Consider the following 23,659-nt stretch of genomic DNA (forward strand, 5'->3'; position numbering starts at 1 on the left):
CAAGGGAGTAAAATTTTAAACAAATAATGTATTTTCATTTTCTGATATTTGTGGTTCCCCTTTTATTAGAATGTTTTAAACAAATTCATGCTGTATTGGAAGAATTTGCCACAGAAGGACTTCAAAATGACCGTGTTTGTCAACTACGTTTCTCAACTGATAAATTATTGTTTGAGATTAAGGAGAAACACCCTACTCATCAATATAGTCATCACTAGTGTGGGTAAAGGAAACATCTGATAACAATGGCTCTAGAAATTACTGAAAGTAAAACAACTTAGGCCCACAAATGTTGACTGTCCTCCTCTCTAACATATCAAAGAACGATCACAGTGATGATTTTCGTCTCTCCCCCTTTTAAAACAATCATTTAACAAAGGATGATGACCAGCTAGTTTTAGAACTGGTCAATCTGTTTTTCAAAAGGATATAGTTGTTCCTGATGCTGTGGTGAAGAAAAAAAAAAAAATAAAAAATGAGAAGAATAATAATCTTCTTAATTTTTTTTCTCACTTTTATTTTATCTTCAGCATGAGGGTAATGAGGTTAATTTTTTTTTTTTTTTTTTACTTTAATGCTTTCTGCCACGGATGTTGCAATTGTTATTATTACAGATTTGGAGATTGTAGTGATAGAAGTATTTTGAAAAATTGAGGCATTTTACAAATCTCAATATTCCAAACAAGACACTTCTGCTCAACTACTAGGATATTTTCTTGTTAATAACAAAGTATTAAACGTTGATTATACATATTAATCCCAGCCAAAATCAAACATGATATTGCAGATCTCATGCCATGCCATGACTTTAGCTCTGATAACTACAGTTGATTGTGCATTGTTGATGAGGTTTAGAGAACTGAGTTTAAGAGACTTTCCAAAGAAAGAATTGAAATAGGTTGTCATCTTCATTCTCCAAAATCCATTGCTTACCTCTGGCATTTATCTGTGGTTTTCCATGGGTCAAGACAATTTTGGGTAAAAGGATTAATTCCTCTTTTTGTAGATCAGTCTAATCTTTGTTTTGACAAGGCTGATATTAGCTTTTGAATGCCATTTTTTTCTGTCCTTTTCAGTTTTTTTTTTTTTTTTTTTTTTTTTTTTACCTTTTTGTAGATTGGATGTTTAGTTATCTATTTCCTTTAAATAGTAGTAGGCTGAATATCATTATTTAAATTTTACGATTTTTATGCAGCCCCTCAGGCATATATTACAAAATATCTACCTACCCCAATCAAGCAGTGCTACGATATGTCTAGATGCAAGGCAAAATACACTTCATAAATAGGCTTTCATGCTACTTAAGACAACCGTTCTTTAGAAGAGATTAGTCCAGTTTCTGAGAGCACAGGACTGTACATACTCCTTTGGGAGGCAGAGTCCTTAATTAGAAAGCAAGGCTGGTCCTGTAGTACACTTGGTGACCAAGTGAAGCATTGTGTGCTAATATACCACATCACTACATACCACTTCAAAGAGGCATGCTAGGATTTCCCACAGGAGCAAAAGAGACAGAATTTTGGCAGGCATTACAAACAGTACTGTAAAGATACCTTTAAATGTTTATAATGATACTTATTAATTCCGTCTTGACTGTTAACTATATCATGATCATATTCTTCTAATGAGTCTTCTTGCTGACAGTATTGATACTGATACTATGATTGCTAGTAACTCTTTACCAGAAATATGAGATTTTGAAGGTATTTTGAGCCAGTATTTTAGGAGAAGAGCTCTGATTTGATGATAAATACAAACAAAAGCTAAAATGCATATTGAAAGCTTTTAATTCCTAATCTAATTTATGTCTTTACTTTGATTTCAGAGTCCAAGGAATAGCGATTTAGTAGGTGCTCTGAGCCAGTATTTTGGGAAAAAAGGAGCTGTGCTCTGTTTTGATAATTGCAAATAAAAGCTGAAATTCATGTTGAAAATTTTAAATGCATAATCTAGTTTATGACTTTTCTTTGATTTCAGAATAACATGTCCAGCCAGGACTGGAAACTCGAAGCAGTTTTGGAAGGACAGGGGTTTCATGGACCTCCTCTAATAAACGTGGGCATAGGTGAAACAGCTCTGTATCCTCTCATGTTCAAGCCAGTTGCTGAGTGCTTATCAATGGTAAGAAGGAAATTAGTTTAAACATTACAAAGAATTATTTTGTCAATAAAACTTACATCAGTCTCCAACTTATGAAATTGCTTAAGCAGTTACTAGCATTAAACACCTGCTTGAAAGTTTTAGTGAATTAGAAATATTTCCTGTTAGCTGAAAGAAAAACCAAAAAGCAACAAAGGAACTAACTTTACCAAAGTTAAAGATTATTATTATTTGTTCACTTATTTTCTCTTCTTTCAAACCCTCTATTTCAGTGAGTGGACTAGTTATTCTACAGAGATTCTGACCTTTGATTATAAAAATGTACGTTGTGTTCCATTCTGAATTTAAAGACATATATTAAATGTTATCTCACTATTTAAGTAATAATGTAGTAATATTGAGCATTTTTCATTATATTACAAGTGAATTTTGCTGATGGGTACTTGATTGTTTCATAATACAATTTCTGTTACAAGGTAAACTGCTAGTTAGAAGCTGATTTTGCCATCAAAGTAATCACTATTCTAAATGTTAAAACTGAAGAGCAGAGGAAAGGCTGTGATACCTTTAGCAAGAAGCAGTATATGTATTTTTGCCTGTACACTAGCTGGGAGATTTTGCCTGCAGGATGCTATTCAAATGCGTGAATTGCCAAAGACAAAACCAAATTGTTCTGTGAAACACTAGTAATCCATCTGCATGCATTACCAAACAAACATAATGCAGTATAGAAATCCAGTATTGGTTTGGTAGCCAAATGACACTTTTACAGTGCTGAAACTTTTTTCCTTCTTTCTTTGTCATAGGGAAGACTTATTCTGCGAAATGCTATGGCTGGCACTGAAAGCGTCTTTAGCCTTAAGGGAATAGGGAAGAAACCTCTGGCGCAGGATCATATTGTGATAGATTGCCAAGTGAGACAGGTTACTCGAAAAGTATTATGGGTGCCCAATTATACCAAGAACAAGTTAACGTACAAGGTAAATTTTTGTAATAAAGTGACAACTATTTTCATATCCATAGTCCTACAACTTGTATATTAGACAGTTTGTTATTGTCATTGCTGATATGCTATTAAAATTCATGCATCCATGAGAAACTATATCTAACTTCTATCTAAACTATATCTAACTAGTAGTACTAGTACTAAGTATATATATGTATATGTATGTGTATATACATATATATGGGTATATACATATACATACGTATATGTATATATAGTACTAAGTACTATAGTACTATAGTATATGGATATGTTTATTGTCAGGAAATCTGTGAGCTAGTGTATGATATTACTGTATGTTTCATGGAAAAAGGTTTCATAATTTCATATCTCCTAAGGGGACAGCACATTTGAAATTATACTGTGTTCATTTACTAGTCTTTCTTCCTTCCTTCTCCACTTGTTTAAAACCAATTTCATAATTTTTAAACTCATAGAAAGGGCTTGAGAGTACAGTGTTCCTAAAATCTTTATAAAACATTGACCTTTTACATAAATGGACAAAAATTATTATCCCGCTAAGGGAAAATTGGCAGCATGATCTCACTACATATCTATTCCTAATAGCCTACTGGCATGGCCAGTCAGGGCTTGCATTTCTTGAAACAAATGATGGCAGTTAGTGTCTTTTGCCCAGCTTGTTGTTTTAGGAAATGGAGGAAGTTGGGAATACTTTGTGTGTTTTCTGAGGGGAAAGAAAATTAAAAGGAAATAAGTAACTGGAGTTGTTGAAGGGCAATGTGTCACTGGGAAGATGGTGCTGTGGTAGTTGTGACTTTAGTGGAGGTATGTAAAATAAGTACATAGAAAATACAATTTATTTTTTTAGTTTTCCTGGTCAAGAAGATCTTATGTATGAGATCTTTTAAATACATATGCATATGTAATGTAATCCTTTTTATTTTTCACTGTTTAATTAAAGATCTTATGGCTGTACTTACACAAATAAGTAATTTTCTAATTTTAAAACACTTCTATTACTATAACTGAACAATTTTCCTACCGTTTGTCTGGGCAACATGTTTAATTTCAGTTGAGAAAAGTATTTCAGTAGCTTTCTTCACCTTTCTTATGCATGTCTAGGATTGCATGTCACATGCCAGCAGAGGCAGAATGTACATTAGGGCAAAAAAGATGACTTTCACTTTTCTTCTCACCTGCAGGTTCTCTATCAAAAAACTTCTTTAATTTCTGTAAAAAAAAATATTTTGGGGACTATATTGTGTCATTTAAATCTAGAGTAGATACAATCTACATACTGTGTTTATACTAGTAGGACTCTCTATATAAAAACAAGGCAGGAGGCCATGTGCTGAAACTTGTCAGCATATATGAATGTATGTTTTTGAACTTTTTTTTTTTTTTTTTTTTTTTTTTTTTTTTTTATGTGTAGCAATTCTTTTTGGGAGGAGGGACAAGAGGACAATGTAGATTCTATTAGATAAAATCTGGCTAGTTAATTAGTGTGAACTTGTGAAATAAGTGATCTTTTGTTCTCTGCCTTTGTGCCAGTACCAAAAAATGCTGCTTCATTCAAAGTTGCAGTCATCAGTAGAGAGTGGACCTCACCTTATTTTATAAAGAGAGAACATGTACATACCAGCAGCACTGTTCTATTTCTCCGCTGGGAATTCATGGCAATGTAAAGCCTTTCTTCAAATCTCATGCTAGTCTCCAGTTTTTCATTATTACGGGAGGATTTACATTTAATAAGCTTTGAATATTTCAAAATGGTAGACCTTCAGACTTCTGGTTTTTGGACTCATTATTAAACCCCCAAAATAAAGCAGAAAATGTGTGTTTTTTTTTTTTTTTTTTTTTTTTTTTTTGTGCATCACTGGCTTTGACATATCTCTTTTTGACAATTTTAGCTTTTTATATGTGACTGCGTTTACATTTCTAAAACACTTATTTATCTCCAAAAGTAGCGAAGTGTTTTTGAAAGTTGACAGCACTACTGTCTCCTTTGCTTTCCTGTTTTATGTGAACTTAATATTTTTTGTGCCAAAGAAAGACACTCAAATATCAAACTTCAAAATGAAGGAATTCAAATTATTCACTGTATGGGTGTTTCAGAAAACACTTCATTAAATTGTTTTATGACTATTATAGATATTTCAGAGTGAGTTGGATCTAATTGAACCTAGACCACTTTGAGGGTGTTCTCTGGATCCCTCAGTACCTTCTTGTACATTGAGGCCCTGGAACATGTCCAGAGAAGGGCTACAAAGCTGGTGAAGGGCCTGAAACACAAGTCCTGTGAGGAGTGGCTGAGGGAACTGGGGGTGTTTAGTCTGGAGAAGCGGACGCTCAGGGGAGACCTTATTGACCTGCAGAGACCTTATTGCACTCTACAACTACCTGAAAGGAAGTGATGGGGAGCTGGGGATTGTCTTGCAAATGAATAGAGACAGGAGAAGAGGGAATGGCCTCAAGTTGCGCTAAGGGAAGTTTAGGTTGAAAATCAGAAGACATTTCTTCTAAGAAAGGGCAGTCAGGCATTGGAACGGGTTGCCCAGGGAGGTGGTGGCGTCACCGTCCCTGGGGGTGATCGAGGAAAGGTCGGACATGCTGCTTAGGGACATGGTTTAGTGCATGTCGTTGGTGGTAGGGGGATGGTTGGACCTGATGATCTTGGAGGTCTTTTCCAGTCTTAATGGTTCTGTGATTCTGTGAAATACTTTGTGTATTTTATTTTTTGTTTTGGTGGGGGGTAGATGGTGCTGGTGCTGGTTGTTTTTGTTTGTTTTTCACCCCTGTGAAGTACTGCTTGACAGTACATCCATTTCAAATCTGAATATTCAAGGAACTAACTCCATTATTTGCTGTATCTGCAGGGGAAAAGATAGAGAAGAGAGGGGAAAGTCTCTTTTAAGATAGAACTGTGACCAACAACTTGTTAGAAATGCAAAATAAATATTTATTTACCCAGAAGTGCATTTCACAAAGGGCAACAGGAAAAACAAGTAATAATAATTTTGTTGTTGTTCAGTCCATGCTGCCTGATTACTGTAATTTCTGGATAGTCTGTTGTGAAGCTGAACACAGCTTTACAATCTGTGGTTTTGTTTTTGTCAGTTTCTTTTTGCAGGCAGTTGCTGACAGCTTAATAACTCCTCCTGGCTTTTAGTCCAGCATCTTTGGAATTCCACTACATGATGAATGATTATGTAGAGGAAATCATAGTGGAAACAGAGCAAAGATCATTACCATCCCTCCCTACCCCCCCCCCCCCCCCCCCCCAGTTTTAAAATGTTTTTTGACTGGATATTTTGAAATTTTGTTGAGTTGCAAATAACTTCATTATTTAATTGGTCCTTATTGATTGGTCCTAATTTATTTGGCCCTTAAATCCTCCACTGTTGTGGTGCATCCACTATCAAAGTGACTTGTCATAGATAAGCTGAGAAGTACATAGTACTTTTAAAAACCAGAAATACTCTGCTGGAGTACATTTGCTTAAGTAAGAAATCTCAACCTAGATCAAGAATGATATAAGATGTGCCAGTAGCTGAAAAGCCTCATAATTTATTGGCATGACAATAAAAAATTTACAACATGATAGTAATAGGTAATTCAGGTGAATTAATACTTAGGTAATTTTGCCTTTGAGTTGTAAATTTAGTATCGCTATTCCATTTTAATAACTGAATAAATTAAACTATTAACATAATAAAAACTCATTTCATTAAAAAGTTAATTACACTGTATATATGCTACCCTGTTTCTCAGTAATCACAGTATATGTCTTATAACTTCAACATAAAAAAGGGTACTACTTCAAAGGTGGCTATTGAAAATGAAAATTAAGTCTGGGAGGGGGAAGAGGGAAATAATTCTTTCTTTTATTCCAATAAGAAAGACCTCTTCCTTCTGAATAATGCTTTTCCTATATTTGACAATATAGACTGCTCATACCTGAAGCAGGAATAATGTATGGTTTGTCTTTGCAACCACTGTTATATATCAAGAGTCAGGGAGGGAATAAGTGCCTTTGGAATGCAGTGCTGCAAGGCTTGTATTTTACTCCATCAGTCTACCTTTAAAATGCTAAGCAGAATATTTCCAGTACCCACAAAGTTTTCAATGATTAAAAAGACAATTTCCATAAATTTTCTTGAAAAAAAAATGTGAAAATTTTTGAACTATTTTCTGCTGATTGATGTGTAACCCAGGGAGATACTGCCACTGAACTTGTTCTACAGACTATTACAACAAAAAGACTTTCTCATGATTAACTTTCCCCTGGGTCTGAAAAAACATCACAACAGAATTCATAAAGAATTTTTGCACATAGAATGTCAGCCAGAGAGCATATACTTATCTGATGATGAATTAATATAAGGTTAGTGACTGCAATGTAAGTGGATTTTAGTGGCTGTAAAATTAGATACAAATTATCCTTCAAGAGTAGAAAGTGTGAAGTAGTTCTATAAAATCCAATCTGTCAGTCTCATGACAAAAAATTTTATACAATTTTCTTTTGATTTTTATATAAAACTCTGTATGCTGCATATAGAGAATAGAATAGTGTGTTACGGTTGCTTCTAATGACACCTTTGATAGTAACTTTAGCTATAAAGGTGCCTAATTCTTTCAAGGTTTGGTTTTGCTGTAAAAATAAAAATAAAAAACAGCAGTATAACTGTTTTTTCTTTGCACTGTTCAAAATAGATGCCATTAAAGTAAACTCTCTAGAGGAATCTCAAGACTAAATCAAATTACGTTTCAGGTATTAGGTTATACAAACTGCTAGTAATTTCAGAAGCATTGTAGAATAAATATATATTCAAAAACTATACAATCCTCTTTCCTTCCATGCCTTTTTTTTCCCTATTTTCTCTATATATCCATTTCAGATCCTCTTTACAATGTCATTGAAAGAATGACATGAAGGATAGAAATTTAACAGCTATCTCAAGAAAATAAAATCATATACTGCAAAACTTTATTGAGGGGCTGACCTGTTTAGGCTTTGTCTTTTTTGGAGCTGTGTGTGCAATTCTCAGAGAATAAATTCTGTGCAACTTGAGTAACTTCATTGCTGAAGTTCCAATACCCTCATCAAGTTTCTGTTCTTTAATCAGCACAAGTAAACCTGTACATCTTGTAACCATTCTAATTTTATCTGTACTTCTGATTTCAGTCCATTTGGTTTCTACGTTGCCTCCCAGCACTTCTATAACAGTCTTTGCCTCCCTAAAGGCAAAGAATTCTTCACAACAGTGATGAAAGGTACAAAGAATGTAAGAATAACTGTAGTTGGCAGCTTTTGTGCGACTTCTGGTTATGAAATTATTTAATCAAGTAAGGATGTGGTAAGATCTTAAGTCTGGCATGTCTCTTGAAAAGGGTTAGTGGTCTTGACAGGTCACTTGGCTCGATTGTGCATCTTGGTTATGTAGCACTCTAAATAACTTCAGATTTCAGCTGTACAGGGAAGAATTAAATTATTTGGGGTATATACTTTATGAAATAGAAAGGTGTTTCATTTCATTGTTGTGATATGCTGGCAGCAAAATAAAAGTGGTTACAAGAATAAATGGATTCCTAGTTATTTAGGAATTTACAATGTTTGGACTTAAAGAGGATGAGGGAAAGTAACAGGGGCTTCTTTTGAAACATCTGTTATTTTTGAGACTGTATTGAAAAAAAATCTGGTTATCCGATGGATCAGTGACTGTCACAGCCCCAGTTTTAGCTCAGTGGTGCAGAGCACTAAATTTTTAGTAAGTCGAGCCTATCAATATTTTTAAATACTCTCAGGAAACAATTCTTGAAACATTGAACATATTACCGTCTAACTTAGTTTTACCAGCATGCAAATAAATACTGGAATTAAAGCATATTTAATTAAATTGTGTACATCTTTTTACCACTTTGGCTAGAAGTATCAGCTGGCATTTTTGAAGTTATGTGTATTTGGTTATAAAACTCTGGAAAAAATATTTTTGCATTAATCTTGAAGAATGGCTTTCCATTCCTATGCACCTTGAATAACCATAGTTCAGTTCTGCAAAATGGTTTTAAAATCTGTGACTAATAAATTAGTTTAAAATTATAGCATTTAAAAATCGTCTCCACTTATGCTTTACATCTAAGTATAAATAATGATTTGAAATGTAAGATGGTGGAGAATTCTATTATTTAAAAATAAAATCCTTGGAGATGGTTTGATTTGAGCAAATTTTGTGTAGTGCCACAATGATAACTGTAATAATAATTTACATTTGGGTTTCATTGTGGTATCCTACAATTCTTGTTTTCTGAAGTGAGAGTAAAAGGATGCAACATATGTTGTGTGGGTTTGGAGAAATTTGTAGTTACTGAAAGCCAACAATTCTTCACTCAGTTGATTGTAGTGATTGCATGATAAATATTAGGGCAACTTTCACAGATTTACTGCTTCTTAATTATGCTACAAATTGTCTTCCTAACAAAACATATGCAAATAAAGCATCTAATTTTGTTACCACTTTGAAGGACTGATAATTGTATGTAGAACCAGCCTTTAAGCAAACAAAAAAATTATAGAAGTTCTGTTCTATTTCAGCTTTTTCTGTTATTACTTTTATTTATTTTTTTAATACATGTAGTACCAAAGTATTTTGTTATGTTATCTACACAGTCTTGCATAGCAAAACAAGAGAATTATTATTTTTATTTTTTTGTAAGATTTCAGTTGAATCTTTTACTTTGATCTTAAGAAGAGAAACTTCTTATTTTACGGTCTATTAAACTCCTCATTTATTGTGTTTTCTTAATTAAATTGCAGTGTCATGGAGCTTGGGCTTATACATTCTTCTAATGTACTTAATAATATTAAATATTGTAATAAAAAGGTTTTTTTTTTTTTTTTTGCTATTTGTTACTTTATTTCTTAATTTATGTTAAATATTTATTAATAAATAAGACCATTCTTCCAAAATGTCTATATAAAGGGGTATAATTTATACATAAACGCTGGGAAGAATAAGTTCATTGTTTTTCTGAAGATAATAGATCTGGTAAGAAATAGGGATAAAAGTCAAAGTTCAAGTGTTTGTTTGTTTGTTTGTTTGTTGTTTGTTTTTGTTTGTTTGTTTTTTTCTTCCCCAACTCACACAGTTAAAAATTATTTCACCCATTAGGTCACTTAATGTATTTTCCAATGATTATGTTCAAGAATGTTAGAAAGATGTTCAAGAATGGAAGAACCACCCACATGAAAATTTTTACAAGACAATATTAATATTTTGAAGATTGATTTTTGACAATAGGATGCTCATAAAGATTATAGACAAGAATCATCAATGTTACATAGATTCCACATTCTTTAAATTGATCAATAAAGAAAGTAAAGTTATTAATCCTTGATAACAAATTCTCTGTGTGCACATATGCATAGATCCATCTATTTCTATCTGTGTAAATACTGTGTGTATGTGTATATCTATAAGCACCCACCTTTGATATGATTCCACCCTAAAAGAAGCTTATTTTCTTGGTATTTAATGGGTATGGAACAGAAGATTTCCCTTGTCTTCTGCCATGGTTGACATGAGTTTGTGAGAGCATTCCTTCCCATACCATTTCCAGTTAATGTACCAATATTTATGATATGTGCAAGTTCTTACACTTTTCTAGCGTAGAATCTTCTGTAAATGCCACAGTCTTACCATTTTTATCTTAGCCTATTCTCCGTATTTGCTGGGATACCTTTGAGACGAGTTTCTTGTCTTTCAGGTTTTCTTTGATCACTCTTAAATTAGAAATAGATCCTTGAATTTAAGAAATTTAAGACTTCTTTCACTAAATTCCATTTAACGTGTCTGTAACTGTTCATAATTCCCTCCTTCCAACTTAGTACAAATGCTAATTGACTACCACTCCCACAAACCAGTAGAAGTAATTTAGTATCTTTTCTCCTTTGGGATAGCTTGTAGATCAGAAGTGATTTTTTTCACCATTATTGATGGAAGAAACTCTAGGCCCTATTTTCCTAACAGTAAGGACCCACAGCAGATTTTCTTACGCACATTCAGGTACCTTTGGGAGTATGGTTTTGAAGATTATTACAGGATGTGAGGTTACGTAATACTATATCTGAAACTAAAATTGTGTCCTACTCTTGCATACCATCCTCATAAATATGCATTGTAATAAGAAATAGATCTCTTTGTAGTATTTATAAGGAAGTTTACTTAAAACTCACTATATATAAGTTCTTTCATTGTTTCACTCCAAGTTTTCCTTAACATTTATTATTACAGCTATTCTTACAAAAATCTGAATTTTCCAGATTTTTTCTGTTTCTCATTCTATGTTTTTAGCTTTCTGAGTGTTTCTAGATATATTTTTATTATATTAATATATGTGTAATATGTCTACAGATAAAGTAGACAGGCATTACACAACATTTTACCATATTGGAACCTGAAACCTCTATGAGCACTTTTCATTCTATTCTAAGTGAGATTCGTAGTATGAATTCTGATATGAATTTAAATTGCCTTGTGTACATGTGTGAGTGTGAACACATATTTATTTAGTATCCATTTGCCACCTGAGTTTGATTCGTTAGTGTCAGTAATGCAGTTGGTATAAATCAGGTGGGCATCAGAGCAAGACCAAGCTCAATGTAAGGAATATCTAAAAGGTAACTAGGAGTGATTAATGTCTGTCACAACCCTAGACCTTTTCAAGATGTTGGAGGTAGGAGGTAATATAAAGTGAGAACTGTTTGGAGACTGGAGCTCTTGAGGTGTGAATAATTTAAACAGGAGAGAAAAATAGGTTAATTACAAAGATAAATGAATAGTAGCGATTAATTAATGATAAGATGGTGACTATTCATACTGGTAGGCAAAATGAGCACCGTGGAACTGTAATTATACTAGTGAGTATAAAGACTGTGACAGGAAAGGTGGTAGAAGACTGAGGGAAGTATGTTATATGCAATTTTTAACATGAATATCTGCCAGAGAAATAATGAAATGAATAAGTTTTGGGTGCATTTTAGAACCCTACTGTAATATTCATTATAGTCAGTATTTGATCCCCGAGGGCTTTATAATGTGAACATGAAGGAAACTAAAGGAAATAAGCAATTTTATAATGAGACTTACAACTATAGTAGTTTAAGAAACTCTTCTGTGGCTGTCTGTGCACCTCCTCTTGCATTTCCAGTCATTTAAGAGAGTCCAATGTAATGTTACAGGAACAGCCAGAAGGATCTCCTGGGAGTAACTCCCAAATCAGTTCATTTACTGTAAAATCTTGAGTGAAATTTTATTCAGTCCATTAGTCTTAATTAGTCTTTCAGACTTCTTAAAGCTACTGGATTCTGGCAGCAGAACACAATGGAGCAAACATTTATTTGTTAAAGTTCTTTCACTTTAAAGTTAACTGTATCTCACTGGAACCAGAATTTAGGCATAATTGCTCTGGTAGTTCTGCTCTTTTGGGCTGCTTTTTTTTTTTTTTTCTTAAAAAAAAAAAGCCTTTTTATCAAGATCTGTCTCCTTGTGGAAACACTTTTCAATATATAGCAGTTAAATGGAGAAAGAGTGGTGAAGCACTGGTGATGGTGACATAAGCCTTCAGTGTGTATTATTAGTAGTTGGAGTACATTATGTCAGGTTGTTCTGTCAGGGAATGCCAACAGGGGAAATGCAATATAAAAGCAATTTGTGTGTAGTGGTGGTGCTGAATATTTGGGCTTATGAATTTGATAAAATTATGAACAGAACTGTGACTTTACCTTTTCACACAAAGGTTTGGATAGTAATGCAAATTAATTAAATATAAGCATCAGCTTATATTTATACCTAATGTAGAAATAGACATTCAGATTTAAGGTTCTTCATCTGAAACCCAAGATCATAAGGGAAACCTTCAGTAATCAATTTCAGTTTGTAATACCCAAGTTTCATAACCTCTTTTTTATTGTTAATTGCTTTCCAGCATAATGTTCACAAAACTATATATATAATTAGAAAAAAAAAATCTAAATACAATTCTGCTCATAGATGTTTTACGTCTGAATTTTGGGGCATTTTGTCATTTCAGGTGTGCAATTTTTTTTTTGCATTTTCATTTCCTATTTTGTGCTTTTGTGTAAACAGAGGTAGAAAGAATTCCACCTCTGGCTTGGTTTGCGTAACTTAGAACTGTCTTCTTACAATCTTCCTAACAGCTAGAAGAACTAAGGAAAGCTGTCTGTGTCCTTTCTGGAGAATATACGAGAAGGAGGGTAGTGTGCACCCTGGTTTAACTTACAGTCCCAGTTCTCTGATATATTAAGTGTATATATATATATATATATATATATTAAGTATATATGTATATACGCATTAATGTATACTTGCATATGCATTACTAACTTCACAGTAAACTGAAATGAAGTGGTCTAGTGCTCTGTAAATGCAGGGGTGCACCTAATTTATAGTTTGTCTTCCATAAAGTGAAACTTCTCCATTCTCACTGTATAGCAACTCCTCCTTTCCTTTTTTTTTTTTTTTTTTTTTTTTTTTTTTTGGTGTTTTGTCTTAATAATGAATCTCCAGTTACACTATTCACTTATTAATGACAATGTGTCTGTCTGGTCTCTCCTGTCTTCCAGTCTTGTTCAGTCTCTTTTTTATCCTTTCCACGATCCCAGAATGTTCCTCTGTTTCTCTTATAATTCATCAAGGACTGAAGCCTATTTCTGCCACTTTGTGCTTTCTGCACTGGCTGCATGTTATCCCTTCATCTGACACTACTTGGTGATTTTTTATGTTTTCGAATGACAGAAATCTGTTTGACATTTCTGTTTTCTTTGGCAAACCTATCTTTAATTTATAAGCCATAATTTATACAACATATAGTCTAAAATTATTTGGTTTTAATCATTCAAATAGAAATAGTTTTCCTTCTGGTGGTACCAAATGCATGTAGTTCCTTACTGAGCCTTACTAAAATGCCTTACTGAGAATTTTAAATATGTCTCATTCATAATGGAACATTAACCATTATGTTCTATTTAAGTTCATTTGTTGCTTTGTCACGACTGAAGAATTATTTTTTAAAGTATGTAGAATCATAGACTAAGGAAAAATCCAAATGAAATATAGCTCTATAGTTGGTAGCTTTTCCATGACTTTCAGTAATCTATTCAGATTGCCTATTAAATTTTCATAGATAATGACTACTTTAAAAATATAGCTTTATTTTCTGCCTTTCCTTGTTATGTCATAATTTTGTGAAAAGTATTACAGTAAGAGAAATTCTCCGTAGACAAAAAACACTACAGAAGACAAGATAAATTTTTTTTCCTCCAGAAAATAAGAACAAAAACATACTGACAAAAAAAAAAAAAAGTAACTTTGAGAAGGAAAAAAAAATGGTCCATGCATCTAGTGGTTTTACTGTTGCAATGAAGAGCTTTGGATTCACGTATTCGACTTGGATACTTGACAGGCTAGCTGTCATCATTAGTGAAATTAATAAATAAGCTGGAAAAAAAAATTGAACCTTTCAGACTTGGCTCATTCTTTCACTCAAAACTCACATAAACGACATAGAACCAACTTTGCTATTTAATGTAGTTAGAAATTATAGTGTGCTACAGTACTACGTGATATCCTGAAAATATTTTTTAAAGGATTCTATGCCTGAAGTAGAAGATCCTCACTTGCAGTCAGATGTTCACTGCAGAAATTGCAGTATCAGTTTAGAACATTGTCACTAAGCACCAGTTTGCTCCATCCAGTGCCAGAAGTAATATAATAGGGTGTGTAAGCATTCATGCAATCCATCTGCTGGCATTCTGTACAGCCAGTAATTTAGGAAGATAATCATTAGGTATGGTTTGTAATGCCTCATGCTTAGATGTCTGTTCCATGAGCAGATTATCATGGAGTCTGTCTGTAGCAAACTTATAAGAATGATGAAGAAATGAGGTACAATTAAAAATACTTTCAGTCTTTCCTGTAGGGTACAAAATCTGAAGTAGAAATTACAGGGTACAAAATCTGAAGTTCAGCATAATAAAATTGTACTTGTCATTTTATTGTTCAAATAGTTGCTATGCATGCCATTGCGTATGTGGCAAAATATGACATCAAAAAGTATGGTTTAATATCACAAGGTGTAGCAATTGATGATTTTGCTTTGCTGTATCTAGATAGATGACAACTGTTGATTTCATTGTTATACTTCTAAAGAAAACATACATAAAATATTTATGGCATGACTGTGCAACTCTACTCATATGCAAGTAGTTCCATAGTCTGAGTTACTTCTACTTGAGTTGACAAGGGACTTCAAAATTTATACTTGATATGGTCTGTATATGTTACCTCTACTCTTGCAGTATGTACTTGTTTCATGTACCTAAAGGGTAGGACTTACCAATAGCAAATTTAATATTGCACGTTACATTTCAAAGAAAGTAGAATGGATATTGTTATCTCTAGCGTTCTTACAAAGAGTTACTTTCTTTTGATTATTTTTCCTTTTTGTGAATTCTTTTCACCAGGTATCTTCAGATCTTTCAATGGTGGGTGGTTCACCAAGTCTTACTGTGGAACCAGGTGACACGGTCGCTTACACTTTGAGTGTATCTCCATGGAGACGAGGAATCTTTCAAGGTACAATGTAGAACTCTGATATCCCTGTAAATTAACAGACTATGCCTGTTTACATTTAATGATTTTTGTTCAACATAAGCTTCCTTCTGGAAGTAATATTATAATTATTGGTGATACTGGTTTTTAAGCTGGCTCATATTTTTTAGTTGTAAAGGTATATTACTGCTAAAAATGTGGTTAGTACTTCAAAAATGCCAACATTATGTCCAACTTCATGTATTTAATTGATCCCATGGAAATTGTCTTGATAGCAATTCATGTGTTTGAATTATCACCAAGTGCTTGGGTATAAATGTAATTTTCCCAAAAATGTTGAATAGCTGTAGTTCTCTTAGCACTGCTAGAACCAAAGATTTAAAGGCAGAGGCCAGAATTTGACTATTTCCCTTGATTAAATTCTGATTTGTTACCCACAAGACAAGAGTAAATACATAGAATGTAGCAAACTACAATTCTTTACTTGGTACTTTAAGTGTAGAAAGGCTATGAATGTCTAAAATTAATTGCAAATAATTTGCATCAGTCTCTGTTTATGCTGGTATTCTTATGAATAGTAGCAAGTACTGTTCATTCTTATGAACAGTAGCAAGACTCTTGCTTGTTTTAACTAACATCAGTATGCTGTGTTTAATGTTTTGTCTTCTAAAGATTATTTAAAAATGAGTATTCATTTTAATAATTCATTTTAATAATTCAGACTTGATAATTTTCAAATGCTTATTAATGATTCTACAGTTCCAAAATCCTACAAAATCTTAAAAGCACTATATGAGAATGTGGCTGTACAATCACTTTTTTTCTCCCATGTAGAACAGGTGTTGTTACTCATAGCAGAGCAAAGTTTTGTAGTGTATGAGGAAGGGAATTATGGAAACCAAGGAGATCATCTTTTCCTTAAAGAAACTGAATAGTGCTCAGGAAACCTAGATTTGAACTACTTCTTAAACAAAAGGATTCCTCATATTGAACAAATCTCTCAATACAAAATACTCAGTGCATAGTTTTGATTTTGTGGATCACTAACTGCAAATACTTGTTTCTGCTACCTTCTTAGACAATTGAGATTAATGACACCTGTTCGCTCACCATGAAAAAGCCATTAAGTATTGTCTGTGAGGATGCCAACCTAGTTTATTATTTTCACCATTTTGGTTTTATTATCTGATGTGTAAAACATAGGTAATAATACCATCTAAATTTAGAGGTGATTTGTGAAAGTAAATTAATACTTGCAGCAAAGCTTGGTATCTTCTTGCTAAATCTGTAGCCCTGAGACAAAATTCATTTTCTCTGAGGAGGAGTCAGCTTCTAATGGAATTTGTGACCATCAAAACTGTTCATCAGAACATAAGTTACACTATATTTTAACTTACGATTTTTCTTCAGGCTTTAAAGATTTAAAGATTCTCTCCTTCTCACTTATCAAATCAACAATTCTTTTATACATACTGAAAGTTTCAGTAGAAGATGTTCCGAGGGATCTGTCATTCAGAAGTTTAATGCGTGGTTTAACCCGGCTGGCAGCTAAACACCACGCAGCTGTTCGCTCACCCTCCCCCCTCCCTCTCTGGGACGGGGGAGAGAAATGGAAAGTGAAGCCCGTGAGTTGAGATAAAGACAGTTTAATAAGACAGGAAAATAATAATAATAATAATAATACAATGATGATAATAGTACTACTAATAATAATGTGTACAAACAAGTGATGCACAATGCAATTGCTCACCACCCGCTGACCGATGCCCAGCTTAACCCCGAGCAGTCCGGCCCCCTCCCCCCGGCTAGCCACCCCTATATATTGTTTAGCATGATGTCAGATGGTATGGAATACCCCTTTGGCTAGTTCGGGTCACCTGTCCTGGGTCTGTCGCCTCCCAGCTCTTACTGCACCCCCAGCCTGCCTGTTGGCAGGACAGAGCAAAAGTCTGAGGTGTCCTTGGCTTGGTATAAGCACTGCTCTGCAACAATTAAAACATCGGGGTGTTATCAGCACTCTTCTCATCCTAAGCCAAAACACAGCATTCCACCAGCTACTAGGAAGAAAATTAATTCTGTTCTAACTGAAACCAGGACATCTATCCACCCCTTATTCCATACCATTTATGTCATGCTCAGGTTACACTCTTTTCCATACATTCTAATTAGTCACCTATAGTAGTCATGGTAGTGGTAACATACAGTATTATATAGCAATTAACATGGTACAATTCAGTTCATGGGCTATTCTCACCCAGTATTAAACCTCCTTGAGGTACACACCGGACCTCTCCGTTCTTTTGCATCACCCACCAAGTGTATCCAGGTCCCTGAGCGAAAACAATTCCACGAATGGGTTTGCCTTTTCCTGAGGCAGGAGTAGCCCAGACTGTTTTACCCAGCATATTTTTTACATGCACTACAGGAACTTTATCCCCATCTACAGTACGTAACAGGTTTGATTGGGCAGGTCCAGCTCGGTTGGCAGATCCCCTAGTATTGACTAGCCAGGTGGCCTTTGCCAAATGTGTATCCCAGTTTTTGAATGTCCCAGCGCCCATTGCTTTCAATGTAGTCTTTAACAGTCCATTGTATCGTTCAACTTTCCCGGAGGCTGGTGCATGATAGGGGATGTGATACACCCACTCAATACCATGTTCTTTGGCCCAAGTGTCTATAAGGTTGTTTCGGAAATGAGTTCCATTGTCTGACTCTATTCTTTCTGGGGTACCATGTCGCCATAGGACTTGCTTTTCAAGGCCCAGGATAGTGTTCCGGGCGGTGGCATGAGGCACAGGGTATGTTTCCAGCCATCCGGTGGTTGCTTCCACCATTGTAAGTACGTGGCGCTTGCCATTGCGAGTTTGAGGGAGTGTGATGTAATCAATCTGCCAGGCCTCTCCATATTTATATTTCAGCCATCGTCCTCCATACCAAAGAGGCTTTGACCGTTTGGCTTGCTTGATTGCAGCACATGTTTCACAGTCATGAATAACCTGTGCTATAGCGTCCATGGTCAGGTCCACCCCTCGGTCACGAGCCCATCTGTATGTTGCATCTCTACCTTGATGGCCTGAGGTGTCATGGGCCCATCGGGCTATAAATAATTCACCTTTATGCTGCCAATCCAGGTCCACCTGAGCTACTTCAATCTTAGCAGCCTGATCCACCTGCTGGTTGTTCTGATGTTCTTCAGTAGCCCGATTCTTGGGCACATGAGCATCTACGTGATGTACTTTCACAGCCAGGTTCTCTACCCGAGCAGCAATATCTTGCCACAATGCAGCAGCCCAGATGGGTTTGCCCCTACGCTGCCAGTTGTTTTGCTTCCATTGCTGTAACCATCCCCACAGGGCATTTGCTACCATCCATGAATCGGTGTAGAGATAGAGAACTGGCCATTTTTCTCGTTCAGCAATGTCTAAAGCCAGCTGAATGGCCTTCACTTCTGCAAACTGACTCGATTCACCTTCTCCCTCAGCAGCTTCTGCAACTTGTCGTGTAGGACTCCATACAGCAGCCTTCCATCTCCGATGCTTCCCCACAATACGACAGGACCCATCAGTGAACAGGGCATATTTCTTTTCATTTCCTGGTAACTGGTTGTACAGTGGGGCTTCTTCAGCACGACCCACCTCCTCCTCTGATGATATCCCAAAGTATTTACCTTCTGGCCAGTCCATAATCACTTCCAATATTCCTGGGCGACTGGGGTTTCCTATTCGAGCCCGCTGAGTAATTAGTGCAACCCACTTGCTCCATGTAGCATCAGTTGCATGATGCATAGAAGAGACCCTTCCCTTGAACATCCAGCCTAGTACCGGCAATCGGGGTGCTAAGAGGAGCTGCGCTTCAGTACCAACCACCTCTGAAGCAGATCGAACTCCTTCATATGCTGCCAGTATCTCCTTTTCAGTTGGAGTATAGCGGGCCTCAGACCCTCTGTATCCCCGGCTCCAAAACCCCAGGGGCCGACCTCAAGTTTCCCCAGGTTCTTTCTGCCAGAGGCTCCAGGTGGGGCCGTTCTCCCCGGCTGCAGTGTAGAGCACATTCTTTACATCTGGTCCTGTTCGAACTGGCCCAAGGGCTACTGCATGGACTATTTCCTACTTAATTTGTTCAAAGGCTTGTCGTTGTTCAGGGCCCCATTCAAACTCATTCTTCTTACGGGTTACTTGGTAGAGTGGGTTTACAATCAGACTGTAATTTGGGATGTGCATTCTCCAAAACCCCACAACACCTAGGAAAGTCTGTGTTTCTTTTTTGTTAGTTGGTGGAGACATAGCTGTTATTTTGTTGATCACATCCATTGGGATTTGACGACGTCCATCTTGCCATTTTATTCCTAAAAACTGGATCTCTCGTGCAGGTCCTTTGACTTTATTTTGTTTTATGGCAAAACCGGCTTTCAGAAGGATTTGGACTATTTTCTTCCCTTTCTCGAAAACTTCCTCTGCTGTGTCACCCCACACAATAATGTCATCGATGTACTGCAGGTGTTCAGGAGCTTCCCCCTGCTCCAGTGCAGACTGGATCAGTCCATGGCAAATGGTAGGGCTGTGTCCACCCCTGGGGCAGTCGATTCCAAGTATATTGGACTCCCCTCCAAGTGAAAGCAAACTGTGGCCTGCACTCTGCTGCTAGAGGGATGGAGAAAAATGCATTAGCGATATCAATTGTGGCGTACCACTTGGCTGCCTTCAATTCAAGTTTGTACTGAAGTTTCAGCATGTCCGGCACTGCAGCACTCAGTGGTGGCGTCACTTCGTTCAGGCCACGATAGTCCACTGTTAGTCTCCACTCGCCATTAGACTTTCGCACTGGCCATATGGGACTATTGAAAGGTGAATGAGTCTTGCTGATCACTCCTTGGCTCTCCAATTGACGAATTAGCTTATGGATGGGAATCAGGGAGTCCCGGTTAGTGCGATATTGCCGCCGGTGCACAGTTGTGGTAGCGATTGGCACTTGCTGTTCTTCGACCCTCAGCAACCCCACAACAGAGGGGTCCTCTGAGAGACCAGGCAAGGTAGATAATTGTTTAATGCCCTCTGTCTCTAAGGCAGCTATACCAAAAGCCCACCGGAACCCTTTTGGGTCCTTGCAATATCCTCTTCTGAGATAGTCTATGCCAAGGATACATGGAGCATCCGGGCCAGTCACAATATGGTGCTTTTCCCACTCATTCCCAGTCAGACTCACTTCAGCCTCCAATACAGTCAACTGCTGAGATCCCCCTGTCACTCCACAAATATAGATGGGCTCTGGTCCTTTATAGCTCGATGGCATTATAGTGCATTGTGCACCGGTGTCTACTAAAGCCTTATACTTCTGTGCGTCTGATGTGCCAGGCCATCGAATCCACACAGTCCAATAAACTCGATTATCCCTTTCCTCCCCCTGGCTGGAGGCAGGGCCTCCCTAATCCTGGTCAGAATCTTCTTCATTTCTGTGTTTGAAGGACTGTCTGCTGGAAGTTGGAGCAGCAAACTTTTCAGAGAACCCCTTTTTCCTGATTGTTTTCTTTTGCAACTCACGTACCCGTGCCTCTAGGGTCGCGGTAGATTTTCCATCCCATTTTCTCATGTCCTCTCCATGGTCTCGTAAGTAAAACCACAGGGTGGCACGGGGTGAGTACCCACCATATCGTCTTCCTTGTGTGGATGAACGACTACCCCTGATAGCTGAGACACTGCTCTGTACAGGTACGGAGGAGAATAATCTCTCTTCAAGTTGGTGAACCTTTTCAGAAAGTTTCTCCACAGTGTTCTCTTTTGGTCGGTGGACACTGGTTGGTTCAGGTGGGGATGAAGATAGATTCTCTTTAAATTGGTGGAACTCTTCAGAAAGTTTCTCCACAGCTGAGACGCAGGCCTGTAAGGAAGAGGAGAGACTTTCTTCGTACTGCCGGAGTTGTTTAGCCACTTCATCCACTGTGGGTTCCTCATCCTCTTTCCAGGCCATTATTGCCAATGAGCTGGCATATGATGATGGTGCACTCCGTACAAACTTCCGCCACATGGGTCGCGTACACCTGACTTCATCTGGATCTTTGGATGTTTGTCTGAGGTCTGGATCCTCATAAATCACTTCCCATACGGCTAATTCCCTCAGGTACTGGATTCCCTTCTCCATAGTGGTCCACTTGCCTGGAAGACATAAAAGTTCTTCCTTGAAGGGATACCTTTCCCTCACAGCTGAGAGGAGACGCCTCCAGAGGTTGTGAGATTGTGCTCCATCTGCAATTGCTTTGTCAATGCCTGCATCTCTAGCAAGGGATCCCAGTCGCTTGGCTTCCCTGCCGTCTAATTCCACACAATTGGCTCCAGTGTCCCAGCATCGGAGCAGCCAGGTGACAAGCTGCTCACCTATACAGCGACCAAAATCTTTTCGCACATCTCGTAACTCACGCTCGTTTAGGCTTCGGGTAGTTACTGTTGATTTTTCTGCATCCTATTCTTCCTCCTCCTGAACCCTTGATGGCCCAGCGTCGTCGTCGTCTCCGTCGTCTCTATACCTAGATTTGGCAGAAGACTCTCTGCGTTCTAAACGACCTGAATCTCTATACCATTTTTTCACCTTCTCTACAGGGGCAGCTTGCACTGCTACAGCTCGTTTCTCTGACCTTGTTATAGGGTCTGCCACAGAGGTTGGAATACCCTCTGCAGGGTCAACTTGCACTGCTACAGCTCGTTTCTCTGACCCAGCTACAGGAGCTGGAGCGGCTGCAGGAGCTGGAGCAGCTGCAGGAACCGGAGCTGGAGCAGCTGCAGGAGCTGGAACTGGTGCGGCTGCAGGAGCTTGAACTGGAGCGGCTGCAGGAACCGGAGCTGGAGTGGCTGCAGGAGCTGGAGCTGGAGCGGCTGCAGGAACCAGAGCTGGAGCGGCTGCAGGAACCGGAGCTGGAGCGGCTGCAGGAACCGGAGCTGGAGCGGCTGCAGGAGCTGGAACTGGAGCGGCTGCAGGAACCGGAGCTGGAGCGGCTGCAGGAACCGGAGCTGGAGCGGCTGCAGGAACCGGAGCTGGAGCGGCTTCAGAAACTGGAACTGGAGTGGCTGCAGAAGCTGGGACTGGAGCGGCCGCAGAGTCCACCGTAGGGGTCACAATGGCCGTTGGATCTGTCACGGGACTTGGAGTGGCCGCAGGGTCTGTCACTAAGTTGATAGCAGTATCCATGGCAGCTCGATAGGCATGAGCCAGGCCCCAGCATGTTACAATGATTTCTGTTACTTTGGAACTTCCCGAATCGCGACACCTTTTTTTCAAGCATTCTGCCAGTTTTTGAGGATTTTGCAGTTGTTCAGGGGTGAATTTCCAAAACACTGGGGGTGCCAACTGCTCTAGATGCCTGCCCATATCCTCCCATACTCCCTGCCACCCACAACTATACTGCCTCCGGGCAGATCTCCGGATGAGCTTCCTAAGTAGTTGTTTAACTTTAAGCAGAACCTGAAGTGCATTCAGGAGGCAGAACAACAGGACTATGCTGGTCTGAGTATCCCAAGGATATTCAATATCTTGGAGAGCTATTGTAATAAACTCGGAGGATAAGAGGGTGGTGAAGGAGGAAGGGAGAGTGATCAAGGAGGGTACAGGGGTGGTGAAGGAGAAAGGGAGAGTGATCAAGTAAGAAAAATTATCTTCCCCTTTCCCCTCCACAGATTGACTCCCTAATGAAAAAAGGCAACAGATATAATTGCTAATAGTTTCCAAAGTACAGTTTCCAAAGTATAGAATCGAAGATGTTACTGAGTACAAATACCAGATTAGAGTCATGGCCAGATATTTCATCATCTCATAAGCCACTGATACAACACACAGTACCATAATGGTCTGAAACCAGGGCCCGGAGAGGATAAACAACATGACAGAGAGCACATACGGAAAATAACGTGCTATAATACTCAATTTGGAAAACAGGCGCAGCACAGTTGAGATTAAAGCAATCAGCATTATGACAAGT

At 37.5% G+C, this 23,659-nt stretch overlaps 1 protein-coding gene across 1 annotated transcript in view; it reads left to right on the top strand.

Moving 5' to 3' along the window:
* The window catches only part of CFAP47 (cilia and flagella associated protein 47), a 325,591-nt gene that overhangs the window by 147,927 nt on the left and 154,005 nt on the right, over nt 1–23,659 (top strand). The window contains exons 48-50 of the mRNA XM_032197971.1: nt 1,978–2,121; nt 2,907–3,080; nt 15,609–15,720. Coding sequence (XP_032053862.1) covers nt 1,978–2,121; nt 2,907–3,080; nt 15,609–15,720 — 430 coding nt within the window. The remainder of the gene's footprint in view (nt 1–1,977; nt 2,122–2,906; nt 3,081–15,608; nt 15,721–23,659) is intronic.

The sequence above is a fragment of the Aythya fuligula genome, chromosome 1 (assembly GCF_009819795.1).
Source record: "Aythya fuligula isolate bAytFul2 chromosome 1, bAytFul2.pri, whole genome shotgun sequence".
In the NCBI taxonomy this organism is placed as follows: Eukaryota; Metazoa; Chordata; class Aves; order Anseriformes; family Anatidae; genus Aythya; species Aythya fuligula.